The 20,617-nt window shown below is 33.0% G+C and overlaps 2 protein-coding genes across 9 annotated transcripts in view; one reads left to right on the forward strand and one right to left on the reverse strand.

The window, feature by feature from the left end:
• Positions 1 to 20,617, forward strand: part of LOC147078961 (uncharacterized) — a 799,973-nt gene that overhangs the window by 738,189 nt on the left and 41,167 nt on the right. The gene's annotated exons all lie outside the window — the stretch shown is intronic.
• The window catches only part of LOC147078982 (uncharacterized), a 274,685-nt gene that overhangs the window by 2,059 nt on the left and 252,009 nt on the right, over positions 1 to 20,617 (reverse strand). For 6 of the 8 annotated variants that reach the window (XM_085951899.1, XM_085951906.1, XM_085951928.1 and 3 more), the window contains 5 exons: positions 16,769 to 17,015; positions 13,157 to 13,183; positions 11,903 to 12,064; positions 9,908 to 10,066; positions 7,819 to 7,892 (listed from right to left, as the gene is read on the reverse strand). In XM_085951899.1, the coding sequence (XP_085808025.1) occupies positions 7,819 to 7,892; positions 9,908 to 10,066; positions 11,903 to 12,064; positions 13,157 to 13,183; positions 16,769 to 17,015 (669 nt within the window). Of the gene's footprint in view, positions 1 to 3,844; positions 4,158 to 7,818; positions 7,893 to 9,907; positions 10,067 to 11,902; positions 12,065 to 13,156; positions 13,184 to 16,768; positions 17,016 to 20,617 lie in introns of those variants that run through there. The other 2 variants (XM_085951935.1, XM_085951913.1) reach the window with 2 other exon arrangements.

Genomic DNA, 20,617 nt, shown 5'->3' on the forward strand with positions numbered 1-20,617 from the left:
AGTAGGTAACACTGCTGATTAAGACAATGCTTTGCCAATTGTTAGAATTCGCATTTATCTATACAAGTATGACACAATCCAAAATATTGAACAGTTTTCCGTGTACAATATAAATAACACTATCTCTGTATTCATGTTTTTACGCAAATGTACGCAATAGGTTTTCACATTTAGTGAGCTAAGCCAAAAGGGCATTATGGACGTTATGGCAAAAATGAGTTATTTATGGGTTTAGAATGAGAGTTATTTAAACGTTACAACTGTTTTTTGGTAGGGTATATAGTGAAAAATGGACTAGAATTTTCTTTTAGATATAATGTTCTGTGGTTTACCTACAAAAATCATTGAAACAAATTCCAGTTTGACGTAAGTTCCATTTTTAATGAAAAAAGAGTACTTAAGTAAATTTCTCATTAGAGTTTGTATGAAAATTAGCGTTCACAGTGGTTTGATTTTGCCACCACTTTCATATTTGTATGTTAAAAGAAGAAAGTGTTAAGTCTTAAATAGCAACTTTTCATGACAGCCAAAAGAAGATTAATTTTTAGACCATTTTGTATGGGAACTCCAATGTTTCGGTATGGAATTTAGTAATTCGGAGTGTTGATTTGACTTATCTTTTTTCTCATTTGTGGATATTATCTGTATTATGGTTCATTTGCCATCTTTAACTCATTTTTCCATTTTTAAGAGTTATCGCCTTCTTCCTTTCGCCCACAGATATGTTTAAGCTCCGTCTCTATAGAAGGTTTTATTCAACCAATAAAATTCTTGAAGAATTACAAAATGTCACTAATGCCCTTTTCGGAGTGACTACTTTTCGTATTTGAATGCATCAAAATGTTTTTATTAAGATAACATTATTATTAATAGGTGGCTGCATTATTATTGGCTTATATGTAAGACATGTTCTATTGGTGGCACGACTATAGAATGGTTTTAAATAGATACACACTCCTTTAAAATAGATTGTTAATTTTCCGTGACTTACCCTTACGGCCTTTGGGAGGCAGCATGGAACACACAAAAAAATATCCATAACCGAAATAGTCAGTCTACTCTTAGGTTAAAATCAATACCATAAACAAATAACATACATACAAATGCACTGACAGTTTCCTAATTTACATTAAACATACATTCAAATACTGATTGTAAATTGTTATTAAAATTAGAACCCTAAAGATATATTATTTAATGATGATTAACAAACATACAAATGAAAGTAATTATTAGTAATCATTTTATTAAAGTTCTAAATATATGGACTAATATCGAAAGAAGGCATAGCTTATCAATAAATTAATTATTATGGAAATCAGATCATTGAAAAATATAATATTATCAATATTAAACAACATTTATATACATTTAAATTATTTTAAAAGCTCTTCATTTATAGTAACAATAACAAAATGTATGAGTAAAATGCCAAAAATAACAAGGCACATAGATAATATGTCATTTTATGTTAATATTAATTTTTTTTCTGCTAAAATTCATCAGTTATCTTTATTTTCTACTATCCTATTTATATAAATGTATATAATATAAGCGAGTATCAGTTACACTGATTCAGTAATTGATACATAAGGCATACTGAAGCATTTTTTATACAATTAAAAAGATAATATTATATTAAAATATATCTCTGTCATTAATAAATATAATGGTTTGCTCCCTTAAAGTACATTTTAATAACATGTTTATCTGACGACTGTTCAATACATATATTGGATAACATAGTAACACCAACAAGTTAAGAGTGGAAGGGCTAATAGACATACACAGCGAGCAAGCAAAGATTAAATGAGTTTCAAGCATACGTAGGACAACACAATGTTACGCTGTATATAAATTGGCTCAATATCTGGTCATACATGTATCGAGGGGAAAATATACCTATACTGTGTGATTATAGTTAACTACCCTGAGACTACTAATATGTAGTAAATAGCAGTGGCGAAGGGTGGAGGTAGGCTGTTAAGATTCGCTATAAATAGTGCACACTAAACTTTGTTAGTCATATGTATTTGTTTTTATTGAACTAAGACTACAATTTACAGATGGTATTAGTTAGTTTTTAAAAATCAATTAAACCCTGCCTAAACGAAACCATAATAGATTTGGTCTAATTTGGGCAATACGACAAAATTGTGTACAATTTTTCATTCATAGTTATTTGTTTTCGTTGGATTAAAACTACATATTACACATATTTTTGGTTCATTTTTTTGATTCATTAAACCCTGCGTAAACCAAACTATAATAAATAAAAAATATTATTATATCTATAAAATACTCAAAGTTATGTATGATTTAATTGCATAATTTTAGATATTTTATAGATAGACATGTATTTTTTGACTAATATCTATTATGGCTTGGTTTCTCAGGGTTTAATTGAATTGTAAAATCTAACCTACACTATCTGTAAATTGTAGTCTTATTTCAATGAAAACAAATATGTATGTCTGAAAAAGTTTAATGTGCACTATTTATGGCGGATCTTAACAGCCTACCTCCACCCTTCGCCACTGGTAAATAGTAATCTTTTCTATATTACGGTAGATCAAAGGAATACCTGAAGTAAATAAAGCACAAAGTGCCAAATAATCAAATTACAAATATTGCACACTTTGAGCTTTAATCTCATTCATTTTAGTTTAATTTTTATGAGCTACAGGGTTTTTTTGTGGCATATTGAACCTTTTAAAATAATGGTATATTATGCTGTTGTACATTATTATACAATTTCAACATTAGTAGTTTAATTATTATTATTAATATATAGGATATACTCATAGTAATAATCTTTTCTGTCATAATATGACTACATACCAGAAATAAATAAAGCACTAAGTGCCAATAATCTTAAATCAAATTAAAAATGTCGATATTTTGTATCTACAATCATTAATAACTAACCTTTAAAAGGTTCAATATGCCACAAAAATTCTCTGACTAAAAATAAAATGAACGAGATCTAAGTCCATGGTGAGTGTTTTATAAATGAAAGTCACTATGTGCCACTTGATACTACTCATATTTTGTGTGTATAAATGCCTGATTAATGTTTACGTTTTCAAACATTTTAAAGTGTTTATTCATTTAAAAACGTCATATTTTGGCACTTGGTACTTTATTTATTTCAGGTACTCAATATTCAAATGACAATAAGCAAATCAATACGTAGTTGTAAAGTCTGCTGCCCTACCATGTAAACGTAAAAGTTTAACTAATAAAATTGGGAGTAATTCATTGAATTAATAAGAGGGCTTCCGTAATGGACTTAAATTTAACTATCTATATACTTTTAACTATAATACTGATAATTTAGAGATAGCTTTAAAATTTTGGGAAATATTTCACAGAAGATATAAATGAGTTCCCATAGTGTTGTATATTTATAGATCAAGTGACAATTAATAATTATTAAAAACCTCTGTTCATTCTAAGGGCCTAATGCATAGAATGTCAATGTTTTATAAAACTAACCAATTAAGACGCTATGCATAGATGAAAGTGGCAGCATTAATTACAAACTATTATTAATATAATATTTTAATAATTTAATGGTCACTTTATCAATGGTTAATTTAATAAATGTATGGACTGCAGATAAAGTATTCCTGGCATAATTTTTATTTATTAATGGCAACACACTCTCCGTGTTCATTAATATTATTCACAAATCCGGAAATCGGCTGACTAACGCATAATCAGACTTATTTATTAGTACGTGCTATTATGCATTAGGCCCTAAGTCCATTGGAGAATTAAAAATTGTTAATTGATTGAAGAATCAATAATATGTGAAATCCATGAAATGCCTGGTCTTTGAATCTACAAAAAACCATCTTGTATTAAACTGTAATTTGTTTTGATCATAGATAATAAGTAAAAAATAATACAAATAACAAAAAATAGATAATAGACAAGATGGTAAAGCATATCAGTGATTAGAATCGCAATGCCTGTGGCAATTCTCGCTGTCGCTGAACGAGTTGGTGGAGTGATAAAGGAGACTAAGCAGGCAGAGGAGGTTGACAGAGCACAGGAGGCAAACGGCTAAAAGGCAGTCAAGCCACTCTACCTGGTTTAAAGAACTCGGCCCTCGCAACCTGGAGCCGGCCGTCGGGTCGCCCAGGTGGAAGCTGATCCATCCACAGACCAAAATAATCGCGAGAGTTGTTAGTGATTTTTAGTCCGTTTTTCAAGTTAAATGCAGCGTGAACAATAATTTAATACATACAATATTTTATGATGTGATTTCAATTGTTTGATGACATGCGAATATGGAGAAGCGTGATTTTGTGATAATTAAAAATTAATGATTGAATGGAGGACAGTTGTTATTTTTGTTTAGGTTACATATTAGATTTCACCGTGGCACAGTTCGCCGTAAGCTTTATTATCGGAAAGAGATGACCGTATACTATACCGTATACTATACGGTCATCTATATTTTCAAAGCCGATTTTGGCAAAATTCCTGAATTCAAGAATGAAAACCTAACCTAACAAATAATCTAGTATATCGGCTATTTTCAAAATTTGTTTGCCGCTGGCTTTCTGTAAACCGACAAGAACCGTGTTTTATTTAGACATGAATTGGTTTGGAAAATAGGTTGGACGGTCTTTAATATACAACCATATATTTCCGATACAATACTTCACGGTGAAGTGTGATACGGCGAACTGTATATGTACAAATTTCCAGACACGATTTCTTTTACGTAGGCTGCCATGTCACGAGCTCTATTTACATAATTTACATAAGCAGACTTGCAGACTCCACGAGAAACCGATTGTAGTAATATAACGCAACTTTAAATGGCATTTATACGCAATGATTTAAGTAACAATTTGATTGTTTCGACACTTTTTTTAATAATTGCTTTATAGCATATCGTAGTCAAGCTATTAAAACCTCCGATGAAACAATTTTGAAAAATGATTTTTCTATACTGTGGAACCTTGATTATCCGGATTATTACATTATTATAAACACAAGTTAGTTCTGAAACGTTTATTTTCGTAGTTTCGTAGTTAATTTTTCGTTTTTTATTTTAAAGGTGACTCAGGACGTTTTTTATCTAATAAATAGGGCGTCGGCACCTCAATGATTTCAGATATAAAAAACTGAAAAGTGAAAAAATTACACAGTTTACGAATTGTATAATGTCGGAGGATGGCAGCTTAGAGCGGAAAGTTAAGCAAAAATCACGAAATAAAGCAGTCGAAGAGTGTATTTTGATGTGGTTCATTCAAAAGCGATCATCTGGATTGCCAATATAATATGGTACATTAGTATGCGAAAAAGTGAGATTTTTAATGCAAAATTGAAGACATGGTATTTGTGATGTGGAAATTCACAGGGATAAGATTTTAGCTGATATACCTTCAGCAAACACTTTTAAAGACACATTGAATTTCTTAGTAAAAAAAATAATTTAAAATTGAAACTGTATGTAAGTATATCAATAAAAATTATTCATACAAAATGTAATTTTCTATCCCTGGCAATTATGATTTTTTCGATTATCCGGATGTCTTACTATTCGGACTACCTTCATCCCCAATTAGACTGGATAATCAAGGTTCTACTGTACGTTCAGTTTATTTATATTACACCGCATAGATAGAATTAATTATAGAAACCTCTGATTTAACACGTCTCATTTTAAAGAGAATGCTTCAGACGTAAAACAGAAAAATTTAACTTTTAGTGTTTGATGGAAGGTGGGGTGGGTTGGTTTAATTAAATTTATTTATACATATTCAAATAATACTTAATATTGTATAGTATATGTACATAGATCGCTTTCAAATTTACGAAGTCATCATAGATAAGAAACTGTTCATGTAAAATGAATTAAGCACCGAAAACGAATTGATAGCCGACGAAATAAGATTTCCAAATTGACAGTACAGCTCTGACGCTTTAAGGATCATCGCTCGTAGCCTGGCAGAGTGGTAACGCGGGAAGAGTCCGGCGGTGAAATAATTCCTGGACCTCGTGAGCCTCAGGCAAGTGATTATGTGTGACGATGGAGTGGAAATGTCCAGAGTCATTAGGTTTAATGTTCCGCTGCTGAGGAATGGGGGGATGACGAAATTTAGATGGGGCAATGTTATTTGACTGATATGGCGATAGATTGTTGCCTTAACCAAATGATAAGCTCGGCGGAAAAACCTAAAACCAAGGATGAACCGGGAATTATTGTCGAGCAAATTCACTTGTTATCTCTGTCATACACAATGGAAACATTGGGGTACATATTGCTGTAATACTTTCATAATATTTAACATTATCCAGGATACATGTATCCGATACCAGTATGACAGATACCGAGTTAACATTAAAACAAATTGAGACTTTCGTACGAAGACAATTTTAGACAATATTATTACATATTATTTGAAATTACACAAAGAATACATACAAACTGTAATGTAGTCAAAGTTTATTGGGAGGACGTAGCTCTAAATATCGCAATGTGGAGATGTCACATTTTTGTGAACATCTATACTTTTTTTTCCGACCATGGGCCTTATGTTGTAACTTGCGAGTTGAAGTCGCCCGGTCGACATGACATCATATGACATAATTGCGACGTACTACCGGAGTGATAATAGCATTCGAGAAATTAACGCTACTCAAATACTGGCGTTATTCATTGTCCCCATACACAAATATGTGTTTCAGCATAATAATATCTATGGTGAGCCGTGTGCTTGGGGGGATTGCCTCAATGCGTGTATTGAGGTTATGTCACAATTAGGTCATGTCGTCGGGTGACTTCATGTCACAAGTTATAACATAAGGCCCCAGGTCCCTAATAAGAATATCATCCACAATCCACATCTACAGAGTGGAGATTTGTATTAACAGATTTTGTTTTAACGAGAAATGGATGTCAGCCACTTCCTCAACCTATTAGGTCCATACTCTGACTCATAAACAAATTGAAAAACAATATATGTACTTGGCAGACCCAGGATTCGAACCTGGAACCCACAACGTATGTAGGACGTCGTGGGTGTACACTGTACACAATACTCACTCATTTAATAACAATATAATTTGTTTGGTGCGCTCTCAGCATTTAGGAAACCGTGATTCGCAGAAAGCTTGCCGTGCTTAAATTTCGCGCTCTGCCTCTAGACCACTGGCATAGTTGAGTACAAAGTAATTTTACTAGCTTGGATGCAAACGAAAATATTCATATTAATAAAACGCATGATATTTTTGTGAATACTAATATACCTACCCAAAGCCGACTATATTCAGGCCGTGGCATTGAATTGTGAATTACGATGGTGCCAGTGTTAGTTATTGATTACCTTCAATTGCAATGCGGTAACCTGTTCACAATAATTGATGATTTTTGATCGCATATTTTGTTCAAATTATTTAGACAAACAGTTTTGAAGTCTGAGCAATAACTAGCACTACCATTGATGTTTAGAGTTTCGTGTCACGGCTTGACGACAGTGAGCATTGATACCTACCTAACTTGTTTTTTTTTTTTGTTAAACTTTGTTCATAATTGTATGCACTTATCAGTTTTTGGAATTAGATAAGTACCTCATATTTCTGAATAGGTAATGATAATAATAATTATAATATTAAAATAATATACCAAAACTACTATGACAGAGATTCCAAGAAAATCGGCTCAATTTTTAGGTTTGTAAAATAAATGTTGGGACATAATTAAAAATGAATGTATGATGAAATAGACAAACAATAGACAATATGTATTGGGTCTGTTGTCTATGGCTATGGTTATGAAGATGTTGCATATCTTACCTAACTATTCCTCCTGTATGTGATTCTGAGTGGAGACCCTGAAGTAGATTCGATCCTTGTGAAACTGGCCGCAACTGAAATTGATTGAGTAGTATATTATATCAAATGTATGACAATCACTATACACTCTTCCATGGGCCCCACATTCTGAAGCGGGCCCCCAGGCTAAGATATTTGGTGGGCCCCACTACCTATCGTTAAGGATAAAGGTAGTGTGACACTCTACAGTAGCAGTTTCCAAACTGGTGTACGCGGTAAAATTAATGTGTATATTTGGTGTTTTTTGCATATTTTAATACATCCATTTGAATCATGGAGTTGTCGAGTATTGATACGCAATTTAAAATTTTATATTATTTATTTATTGTACAACCACATAATTTTAAATAATAACATTATTGAAGGAAGCAGGCGACATTTTTTTACTATTAAAGCATATTTGTGATGTGAGCTTATCTCACTTATCTGGTGGACTCACCTCGCCGGGCCCCTCCTGAGCCCGGGCCCCCGGGATAGAGCCCTGTCAGACCCCCCCCTTGTGGGGGCCATGCACTCTTCAATTTATGCTTTTTCTGATACTATAACCAGTGGTAATACCTCAAGCAGACTGCTCCATTCTGTTTGGTCTTCCGCTCTCCAATTCATAAGTCCTAGCATTTGCAACTGTTTCTAAGATATCAAAGTCAAGGTCTTCCCACATTCTATTTTTCTTCTGGTCCACTAAACGTGAGGCACTTTGTCAGTTTATTCGTGTCAATTGCCTTGTAGGTATTATGTATAGGAAATTTTCATGTTTAAACTATTTTTTTGAGTCAAAATAAATGTTTAATATTCCGTTCAATGTTCAAAATAGAAAAATTTATGAACAGGGGAGCTTGATAATTTTTCAAAAATAGTTTGCTGGTTTTTTTTGTCATTAATGTATACCAACATCTCTACCTTAGATGGACACAAATGGAATAACAGTCTTTAGACATCTGATACACACTACTATTAAAGATTTGGGTAAACAACGTTTTTCAGTGCCGCACGTGAAAAAAACTAATTTATACAAAATATACTGTCAAAAATGATATGAGTATTTTTCCTTCCGTTGTTTCCCGCATATAAACAGTGCATACTTTTTCTACTTCTGCAGGACGTCACTGTTTTGTATTTATGTATTATTTACGATAGTTTAATTGTATCAACTAGTAATATCACAATGTCAGAAGGTTAATCTTGGAATACTTAATCTGTAGTCAATGGAATGATACAAAATTCCCATTATACAGAATTTATGTTATATTAAGATTGTTTAAAAACCTAGTGACAAAACAACACAAAATATTATTATTATATGTAAATAATTACAAGATAAAAAGAACTTTTTATATACAACGTTATTAAATTCCGTTGAACCATATAAACTTGACTTGACTAGCTTAACCAATCAAAAAAATTTGTACTTGACGTGTCATATTGATTTCCATAGTAACGCACGTCTATATTAATAATTTAGTTGCTAGGACCCCAGACCCCTAGCAACCAATAATGGTGTTGAAATAACTTTTCATACAAAACAGAATTAACTGAAAATGAGTTCAATTGTACTTAAAGATGGCTAAAAGTATTAAAAAAATGCATTGGCATCGTGTTCTGATATATTCTAAAGGTTTCAAATGTCTAGCTAGTCGGGAAGTTAGTTAAAAATCGATTGCAAGATTTGTACCGGATAAAGAACCACCGGACAAATAAGAATACGAGCAAGAAAAATGTTGTAAAGTGTGTAGGTACGACATTTGGTCAAGTTGCTTATTAAACTTTATTAAAAATTTAATGTAATGATTTTCATAATAAATTCGGAACCAGAACCCCATTTTTAATTTTCCCACGAGACGGAGCAGTAGTCTCGAGTATTTTACGAACTGGAGCTGTGCTCTGGTGCTTTCAGGTCCATTTCGAGCGCTGAATCAGTTAATATTGGATTTTCATCAATATTTGGTTAATGTCTATTTATCTTTGATGGTCAATTGTGTTTTGAGAACTGTAATAGAAAAACTTTCTCTAAAAACTAAATTTAATTCCGATGTACTATAAATAAACATACTCGTTCTGTTTGCGTTGCTACGTTACACATGTCTTCGTTTCCGAGTCCCACTCCGTTGAGCCTTCCCTGGTCGGCACCTCCATTGGCCGAGTTCTCCGAGAATTTGCTCATCTGCTGCTGTAAAAGTTTCACCATTCTCTCACGCTCTTCTAGTTGACTCTGCAATAAAAAAATATGTAAAAACAATCGTAAAATAGTTATGACAACGTATGATTTGATACAGCAGATTTTCAAATAATAAACTTTAACCTGTCATCCTGACGCCATCTATGAATCAAATTTAGTAATCTTATGACAATCGTTTAGAATAATATACACTAACCATATATTGATACAATTTGTAAACACTCTCAGTTACGTAGGAATAGAAAATATCTCCAAGAAGACAGTTAGCTCAGTAGCTTAATACCCCATTTACACGTGCACAGATTTACTGCTAACAGTACGTATTATCACGTTTTGTCATAATTGCACGCATAGGTATATCAAATTCAAAAATTTCTGAATTATCTTACAATGATTGGTATTTGTATGGCAGTGTGTATGCGCATTAGAACGATAGTGGCAAACCTGCCGGAAAAAATACAAACATATATTTTGACGTCTACCGATTATATACGAACTTGTCCAAACCTATCTGAATCTGTCAATTGTGTCAATCTGATTGGAGAGACAGTCAGCACTTTTCGTGTAAACAGTTATTATCGCAATAGTTTAAAATACACACTATTTGTGCAAGTAAATCCATGCACGTGTATAGGCACTATAATGCATAAAGCACTTGTGATTATATATTTATTATTATAGGTATGTTTATGAGGTGGTAACAAGTTATGTATTTTCAATATCTATTAATATCAGTAGAGAATTTAACCACCACATTTAGTACTTTCAATTAGCTTCACAACCATACTCAGTTATTAACTTTCTATCATTTTGTTATTTCACAAATCTAAAATCTAATAAAATTTAAATTCAATTAGGTATTTAGTAAATAACTTAATTCAAAATCACAAAAGTTAATTAAAGGAATTTGAGATAACACCTCAGACGCACAGTTGTTAGTAAACTTTGGCATGAATAGAATGATATAAGTAGACTAAGTCGGCTCGCACATCGGAACTCGCCTCGCCTAAAAACGTGTCAAATACATCGATGTGACGTCATCGTTATTTAACGAAACAACATAACACCCGTTGCCAAATGGAGCTTCGCAGATTGATTGAATGCAACTGTTTCGTCTGAAAAAACATCTGGCTGCTGCATTCGACATGTTGCATCCTTCTCGGGCTCCGAGTGGGAGGGTCGACGTCACAAAGAAATACCTACGAATTGATCATTCCTATACCGGCTCGCCGATTACCGCATTGAAATATCAATACGTTTCGAAGCCTACGCGTGACTGTCATTAGATAGATGTGCGAGTTGTGTCGTGCAACACTGGCCGGCCGGTCTCGGAAGTTTTGATTTAGGGCTGTCAGGCACACGAGGCGAGTTGTGATGTGCGAGCCGGCTAAAGATTGTTTAATTGATAAACCACATTGGCTGGAATCTAATAGATGCATGTTCAAATACCGGTTCACATATTTTTCAAAAATATATTTTTTAATACTTAGGAATGTTTCTGAGGTCTTCCAAATTATGTGTGATTAAGGGGTCATCCAAATATGACGTCATGCTCTATACGGGGGTGGTCTGATTTATGTGATGATTTATAATGTAAAAAAACCAACCATTTTTTTTCTGATAATACATTAAACTGAAATCGATTATTTTTAACCAATTTGTTTTTTAATGAATGAGGGAATTAAAAAATGTGATGTACCTGATTAAGACGAAAGGTTAAAAGATTTTGTGACCAGTATAACAGTGGGGGGAGGGGGTGTAAAAAGTGCTGAAAATTGTGTGACATCGTTCATGGAAGACCCTGTAATAACTAATAGATGAAACATGTCAGTCGTTTAGATTGTCGTTTATAATACGAAGTGATGTTACCTGCAGGAAGACCAGCTGTCTCCTGAGATCAGCGACCTCTTCATGAGGCTTGGGCGAGGGGGGTGGTGGCGAAGCTTCTCCTTCTGAGCCCAGGCGGAGGGACGGCCCGTTCTTCAGCGGACTGCTGTCGCGCTGAATATCCAACGGGTTGAGAGTTTCAGTCTGCCAAAATCACAAAACAAATTCATCATTTTATAATCACAATACGAATCATACACAACGAGAAAAAAATGAAAGGTGATCGCATAAAAATGTGACGCATAATCAGACGGTGTTATTTATTGGAATATCGCATTTTTAAATATTTACTATTATTAAAAAAATATATATAATAATATACCAGCGTTTCCCAATTAATTTTAGTTATGAAACCCATTTATATTAATTTGTACAATGTAACGGAACCCCTAAAATCCTTTAGTATATAACATATCGCTGATATTTTTTTATGCTATCATAGTAGGTACAAGACGTATCTCTTGTATTAAAAATATTTACATAAATAATTCGGAAACACCTCAGAAACATACATATCTATTAGATTTTTCTTTTTAAATAAATACATGATGCTACGTGGGACTCGAACCCTCATCCATCATATTCCGGCCCATTGGCACACTTGCTTTAAAGATACATTGATTTGCGGATTTTTAAAAATAGGTTTGTTTCTGAAGTGTTTTTGAATTATGTATGTGAACGTTAAAAAAAAAATAGTTTAACAACAAATTTAGGTCTTCTTATATAATAATTGCCTACTTCGTTTTGTTATAACATAGATTAGTTATTATTATTGTATGTAATTATTTTATTAGTAGTGGTATAGTACATTCATAGTATAGTTAATTATTGTTTTAATATCTGATATAAAATGAATGCATATTCTGTATAAAAAAATGCAGGTACAAATAGCCCCCAATAAAAGTGATTGCAAAATTTTTGCAAGTTTTTGAATTAAGTATAGATTACGTATTATGTAAAAAAAATCGTAAACAATATGAATAAATGTAATGTAAACTGCGAAATGCAATAAAAACAGACATTCTAGAAATTTATGATTAAACAAAACCGATAAAAGGTTTTAAAGTATTTTTAAAAGCCTTCGGATAAGTCAATCAATTTCGAAAATGGTAATAAAATATTCATGTTGTAATTTTGTGTAGCTTCACCGCAGTAGTGAAAAGAGGCATTTAAAAAAACTAAATAAAACAAGGAAATAAATAATAAAAAGCAAAATAATAATAAAATAAATCTCACCCTCTTCAAATTAAGTCCCTCATCTGGCTGCATGAGGCCAACACAGAACACCAAACAAAACCGAAACACAAAAAAGAAAAAGAAAACATAAAAAATAATATAAAAAGCCACACTTATAACAGTACCTAATAATATATTGTTAATAAAGCTCTGCCTACCTAATATAACATAATATTAAATTCACTTATATATATATATATATATCGTCACCTCAATACTACAACTAGATAACTTAATTTTCACTGATTTTGATATAGCTATTGAATATGATTCTACACTTTCTTCTCTACAAAATGATAAAACTAGGTAAGTCAGAAGTTAATGAGAACCGTATTAATTTTATGTTTGAAAATATTACATAACTTCAAAACCATAAATGCATTAAATAAATACAACAATTTTCTTCGACCATGTACGATCCTAATAAGATCATATGGGCCACCACAGAGTGGAGGTTTGTATTAACAGATTTTGATTTTACGAGAAATGGATGTCAGCCACTTGCTCAGCCTATTAGGTCCATACTCTGACTCATACACAAATTGAAAAACAATATGTGTACTTGTCAGACCCAGGATTGGAACCTGGGACCCACAACGCTATAGGTCGAAAATAGATATATCTACAATATTTTTTTGATTGATTGACAATTGAACATTATTTAATTGTCCCCAATTAGACAAGCACGATTTTACATTTTTATTTTAAATAATAAGTATAGCCTAGATTTATGTTAATCAAGTAAAGTTTAAATTTCATTTTCCCAACAATGACCAAATCAGAGTTATCTAGTTGTAGTATTGAGGTGACGATATAATATTATCTAACATGAAATCAAACAAATTAAAGCCTAGCTAGACGGTCCAGTTATTATCAAAATCTATTATATTTTAAATAAGTACCTATGTAAATGTAAGTATGCATATTATGTATCTTGAGGTAGTTAATTATTAATTTGAAAGTTCCTTATCAAGTATTTGTTTTTATTACTAATTCGTAGAATTTGAAACATGACAAATAACATATTAGGCAAAGTGTAAACCACAGTGTTTGATTTTTGATATCTATCAATACGAAGAGAATATAAATTTAAAAAATATCTATGTTGAAAGTTACCTACATTAAAAAAAATAATCTTTCATTTGTTTTAGTTTTGAATGGAGACATTAATAATTATGTTAACACACACAGAAAATAATAAATAATAAGAGCAATTAATTAGTGACTAAAATGAAGATATTAAAACACCCAAACAACAGTTAAAATAATTATTTCACACAACTGTTATTAATTAATTCAAAGTCGTATTTAGTAATGGGGCACGCGTTTGCTGTTATATAATGAGGTTAATATTTTGTTACACAACTGTAACAACATAACAATATTAGAATAAATTTGAATTTTCACGGAAATTGTAACGAGACGCGTAAAATATGAAAATGTATACAGAAGAAAGCGGCATATCAATAAAATTATGATAATGGTAGTTGAGGAGAATTATATTAACAAAAAATGAATATATTATTTACCAGAAAAATAAAACAGTAATTTAGGAAGTTATTTACTAAATAAATGATACGCGATGAGTTCTTAGGAATTATTATGAATAAATTAGTTTTATAGTTGAATAAAGTAGTTTCTGGGTTTTCCACAGCACCCCATTCTTGTTTATGTAGCTTCTAAAGCCGGCGCTCCATTGGCACGCAAGTCAGCCAGTTTTTTTCGCGTGGAGCACCCCAGATCTGCGGACTTTTTAATCCGCAGACCAGGCTCGCTGGATTTCAAACATGTTTGATATTTTACTCTCCGAGTTGCCAGGCTTCGTCCGTCGATCACTATACAAATTCGATTTGAAATAATTACGCGATCATTCGGACCGAAAAAAAAATCTGTAATTGTTTTAAACATTTTCGTTGATTAATTTGTTAATTTACACATTAGAAAATGAGAGATTTATCAATTGTTTTTTTTATTTGTATTTATGAAATTCATAAAATGAAACGTAAAACTTGTGTTGTTCTCACTGCTATATTATTTTATGCAAGTCTAGATATAAATAACACAAAATTATAGGATTATCGGAATACATAGCGATAATCGCAACTTTTGACAGCTCGACTTTTTTATTCGTTCGTTGATCAGTAGCAGTGCATAGACAAATCGGACGATTTATTATCCTCGGAATTTTGGCTCGCCAATGAAGCGCTGGCATAAAACCTCCGATGTGACAATTTCATCAACATGTTTGTTTTACAATATTTTGTAGACTGCAATTGTTCAGTAAAACTTTCAATGTTCGATTTTCCACAAACATTAAAATATAGAAATTATCTCCGATGTAACATTTTAAAATATCATAATACCTCCAATGTATGGCGTCACATCGGAGTTGATACTTGACAAACACTTCATAATGACTACCCATCACATGTTATTTAGTTTAGATAAACTAAGTTTACAAAGTAGCTTACAAAGCATTTTTTGTCACACCCATAAAATTTAAATTTTGTCACATCAAAGGTTTTAACACCTCAACAATGATATTTTTATTTCCAAGTGTGAAAGTACTTATTTGGCAAAGTTTTGACACTTCTGGTGATCGGAGGTTTCTATTATATATTAAAATTTTAGGACCGTACAGAATGTTGAGGGTATAGTAAACTATGCGGTCTAATGTCTAAACCTAAGTAATCCAGACCAAGATACATGAGTTCAATGAACACTGTATATAAACCGTTCGAAAGTTTATTAAAATTGTTTCGGAGCATTTCTATCCGAAAACTTATGTACATTTATGAACATTTAGGTAGATTTATATATTTCTATATAATAATAATATGGTCTGATATATATTTTTAGAAACGCTACAAGCGTTGGCTTCTAATTTATATACCTACATTACTTGCTGAAAAAGTAATGTAGACCTACGGTAGTGTAAACCTATCGTAAAAGGAGCCATATTATAATAATATAATATGTCTAGCTGGAGTCTAGTAGCCAGACTATGGTTAAAATAAATTAACAGAAAGTTACAAAAAAACCCATTATGACAAAATTGGGAATTTTCATATTATATGTTAATAATTATTAATGAATCTCTCATTTTCTTATATGTACATTAACAAATTAATCAATACAAAAGTTTAAAACAATAATTAAGGCTGATTTCTTTCTGTCCAAATGATTGCGTATTGCAATTGTTAAATCGAATTTACGGATGAAGTTTGACAACAAAATCGGTAGATATCAAAAATATGTTTGGTAATCCAAAAGCCCGCAGATTCCACGCGATGTTTTTTTCGAAGACTAAAGCGTCATACTTGCTTGTCAATGGAGCAGGGGCATAATATACTGGTATTTGGGGACGAATCAATACAGTATTAGAGATATTAGTATCTATACAATACCTACATAATAAATCTGGAAGTTAACCCATGATAATGTTTCTCTTATTTCATTAAAAAAGGTACATCGTCATTGATCTGTTAAAACCTTCAATGTGACAATTTAGACTTTTATCGAGAATAATGAAATAATTATATTCGACGAGTGGAGAAGCTTCGATGATTTTACTCTATTAAGATTAGTACTGCTTGTGAGGGGTCTCTGTACCTCTTGGAGCACTCTCTTGAGCTTGAGCAGCATGGTCTTGATGGTGACGATGTCCTGCTGCATGGAGCCGTGCGTCGCTCTCTCCAGCCGCAGCGACGTCTCGTCGTTGTTGGGCGGCTGCGACGACGGGCTCTGCTGGCACGACGACGGGGAGGCATTGCTCTGCTGGGGGATGGAGCGGGGGGTGTCGGGGGTGCAGGCCCTCGATCGTCCCAACAGACGCGCTGTTCGAGCTGGTAGTGTGGCTCTGCAACGAGAAGAAAAAGACATTTTTAATAAAACGATAAAAATTAAAATACTACATGTCAAATATAATTATACACTTATATAGTCGTTATGGCGCAAAGGACACAGGAAACGGCGAGTCGAGGTGTGGACATTGCGTGGGTTTTGCGAGGCGCTCGTCGACCAATTGTAACGTAAAGCATGTCGTGACTTCCATAACTCACCACGCAGTTATTAACGAAAGAGTTTGGACTAGGTACCTATATCTAGATTCAAGACGAATTCGTGTGGCGATTCCAAAACGTTTTTAGTGTGATTGTATCTATACCCTTGAAATAATTAATATTCGGTACGTTGGCACATTGAAAAAAGCGTTTGGATGGCGACATGTTTTGATATTTCCTTATACTATACATATCAGTGGCATGCCATGGCATTTACTTGTAGGGATGCTCTTGAAAAAATACAAATAAACCCACCATTAATCAGTGCATATTATCATCTAGGTACCTACTAGGTTTATTATTATAGTGTACCAACCTAGCTGTTAACTGTGTTAGTTCCACTAAATTTTAGAATTAGTAATGTAATAAATAAGTAGTATTGCTAGTACTAAATCGATTTTATCTGAGGACAATCCTCATTCATAGCATAATAATATATTATGAACCGCGCGCCACTGATACCTAGGTACATAATACGACATACTGTTGTTTGCGATTACTAAATATCTAATTTTATTAAATAATGATAGGTTATTTGTATAAGAAAACTTATTCGCGTGTAGTAAAAATGCAGTGCGTTTTTATATCAGTGCACCCCTGGAAAATAAATCTTTACGCACAAAATTGTGATGTTTGTTGATACAAACGAATAAATGCAAAATTACTAATTTAACCATTATCCATAATATAGTGCCCGTTTCTAGTTTCATGTTTATACGAGGGTGGGTCAATAAGTCCTTAGAAAAGCCGACAGGTGGCGCGACTAGTACTGTAAGCGGTTTGTTTTCATGCAGCGGCACTACCGATTCAGTATGCTGCGAAGTTTCAATCAGATTGGTCGGGTTGTTGTGTGTTTCTCGTACATTTAAAAAAAAAATTTGCTTGTGGAAAATGGAAAAATGGAAAATGGAGAAAATTGAGTTTAGAGCTGTTATTAAACATTTTAATATAAAAGGGTTAACAGCAAAGGAAATAAAAAATGAGTTGGATTTAGTTCACGGCATATCTGCTCCTTCACTTGCAACTATTTATAACTGGTTAAATGAATTTAAACGTGGTCGTACATCAACAAAGGATGAACCACGCTCAGGACGTCCTGTAGGGGTGACTACACCAGAAATGATCAATAAAATCCACGATATGGTGTTAAGTGACCGAAGATTAAAGTTGAGTGAGATAATTGAGGTTACAGGGATCTCAAAAGGTAGCGTCATTTCTATTTTACATGACAAATTGGGCATGAAAAATATTTCTGCAAGATGGGTGCCGCGTTTGCTCACAGTCGACAATAAACGTAATAGGGTGGTGGCCTCTAAAGCCCTGTTGTCGCTCATGCAACGCAATCCGGATGAATTTTTTCGTCGCTTTGTGACTGTAGATGAAACATGGATACACCACTATACTCCTGAGACGAAAGAACAGTCAAAGCAGTGGATTGCGAAGGCAAACCATGTCCAAAGAAGGCGAAAACCGTAAAATCAGCTGGTAAGGTTATGGCTACTGTATTTTGGGATGCACGTGAAATTATTTTCGTTGACTATTTGGAAAAAGGAAAAACAATAACAGGGGATTATTATGCATCTTTATTGGACCAGCTAAAAAACAAAATTGAAGAAAAACGGCCTCATTTAAACAGGAAAAAAATCCTCTTTCATCAGGACAATGCCCGTGTTCACACATGTTTACGATCAATGGCTAAAATTGAAGAATTGAAGTTCGAATTGGTCGACCACCCACCGTATTCGCCAGATTTAGCCCCCAGTGACTTTTCCTTTTCCCAAACTTAAAAAAATGGCTAAGTGGACAACGTTTTTTTTCAAATGAAGAAGTCATCGATCGGACAAATGCTTATTTTGAGGACCTTCCGAAAACTTATTTTTCTGACGGTTTAAAAAAATTTGAGAAACGTCTAATCAAGTGTATTGAGCTCCAAGGAGATTATGTTGAGAAATAAAAAAAAAATACAAAAATAAAAACTGTTTTAATGCTTTTTTCTAAGGAATTATTGACCCACCCTCGTATATCACAATATTATATAGGCTCATCTCGATGAGGAAATACTTAATCAAATAACCTACTGATACCAAATATCATAATGCCTAAATCCCCCATCAAAAATCCTCCAATCGACAGTTGGGAATATAATGATAATATTATTGTAACTGTAAATGAGTCAAGGCTAGACCAGGATGCACAGCGAAACAAACAAAAACAAAGTTGCCGTTATCTGTTTCTGGGCAGACGAATGCTCGAGAGTATGTACGGTCAGTCGGTAACCTACCCTGAGCCTCGAAAGTCGCCTCTGAATACAATTAGCCACCTTTTCGCGCCAAAGCGTGCGTTTACAAAATAATGTTGCTAATAATTAATTTTTACTTATCAAGAGAAATATACTGACGTAATACTTAATGTCCTGAATACGTGTTTTTAATAGGTGGAAAAGTATAAATTAACACCCTACGTAAACCCATACCTATCACTACTAATTAAGTAGGTGCCTACCCACATCAAAAATAAATACACGTTTACCCTGATTGAGAATTAATAATATAAACATAAAGGGACAGTCACATCAATAACCAAATGGATTAGGCCTGCCAGGGCGAAACCATTTTTACTCTGTTTATTGCTGTGTATAACCGCCAATGATATATTTATAAATGGTCCACCTAGGAAAATGGGATACCTACGGTCTTAAAACTCGGCCAATTTATGAGCTTTATAGGCGTGCGTAAATATTTTATTAAGGCGAGAAGAGGCGTAGCTTTGGCGAAAAGCTTTTTGGGTAAAAGCCTCAAATGCTATGAATACTTAAATTTAATTGCCGATTTCGCTATCTGTTTAAATAATACACGTTTTTACATAACGGATACAGTTCGACATAGCGATTATATGGTGTTTTATCACCCGGAGGCGTTATATTATTAACTAATTAATTTATACCCACAAAAATACGAATATAAAACGTTTACCTCACGTCATTTTACAACGTTTTTCTTAGCTCGTACTCTTATTTGTCCGGTGGTTCTTTGTCCGGTACAAATCTTGCAATCGATTTTTAACTAACTTTCCGACTAGCTAGACATTTGAAACTTTTAGAATATATCAGAACACGATGCCAATGTATTTTTTCAATACTTTTAGCCATCTTTAAGTATAATTGAATTAATTTTCAGTTAATTCTGTTTTGAATGAAAAGTTATTTCGACACCATTACTGGTCTGGGGTCCTAGCAACTAAATTATTAATATATACGTGCGTTGCTATGGAAATCAATATGACATGTCAAAATGACATTTCAGTATTATTTCTATCAAGTACAAATTTTTTTGATCGTTTAACACAATCGCTGCGTAACTTTTAATTACTTTTTAATTACCGTATTTAAATAACATGTTAA

The sequence above is a fragment of the Rhyacophila brunnea genome, unplaced genomic scaffold (assembly GCF_057557595.1).
Source record: "Rhyacophila brunnea isolate RB1 unplaced genomic scaffold, BYU_Rbru_1.0 scaffold_10, whole genome shotgun sequence".
In the NCBI taxonomy this organism is placed as follows: domain Eukaryota; kingdom Metazoa; phylum Arthropoda; class Insecta; order Trichoptera; family Rhyacophilidae; genus Rhyacophila; species Rhyacophila brunnea.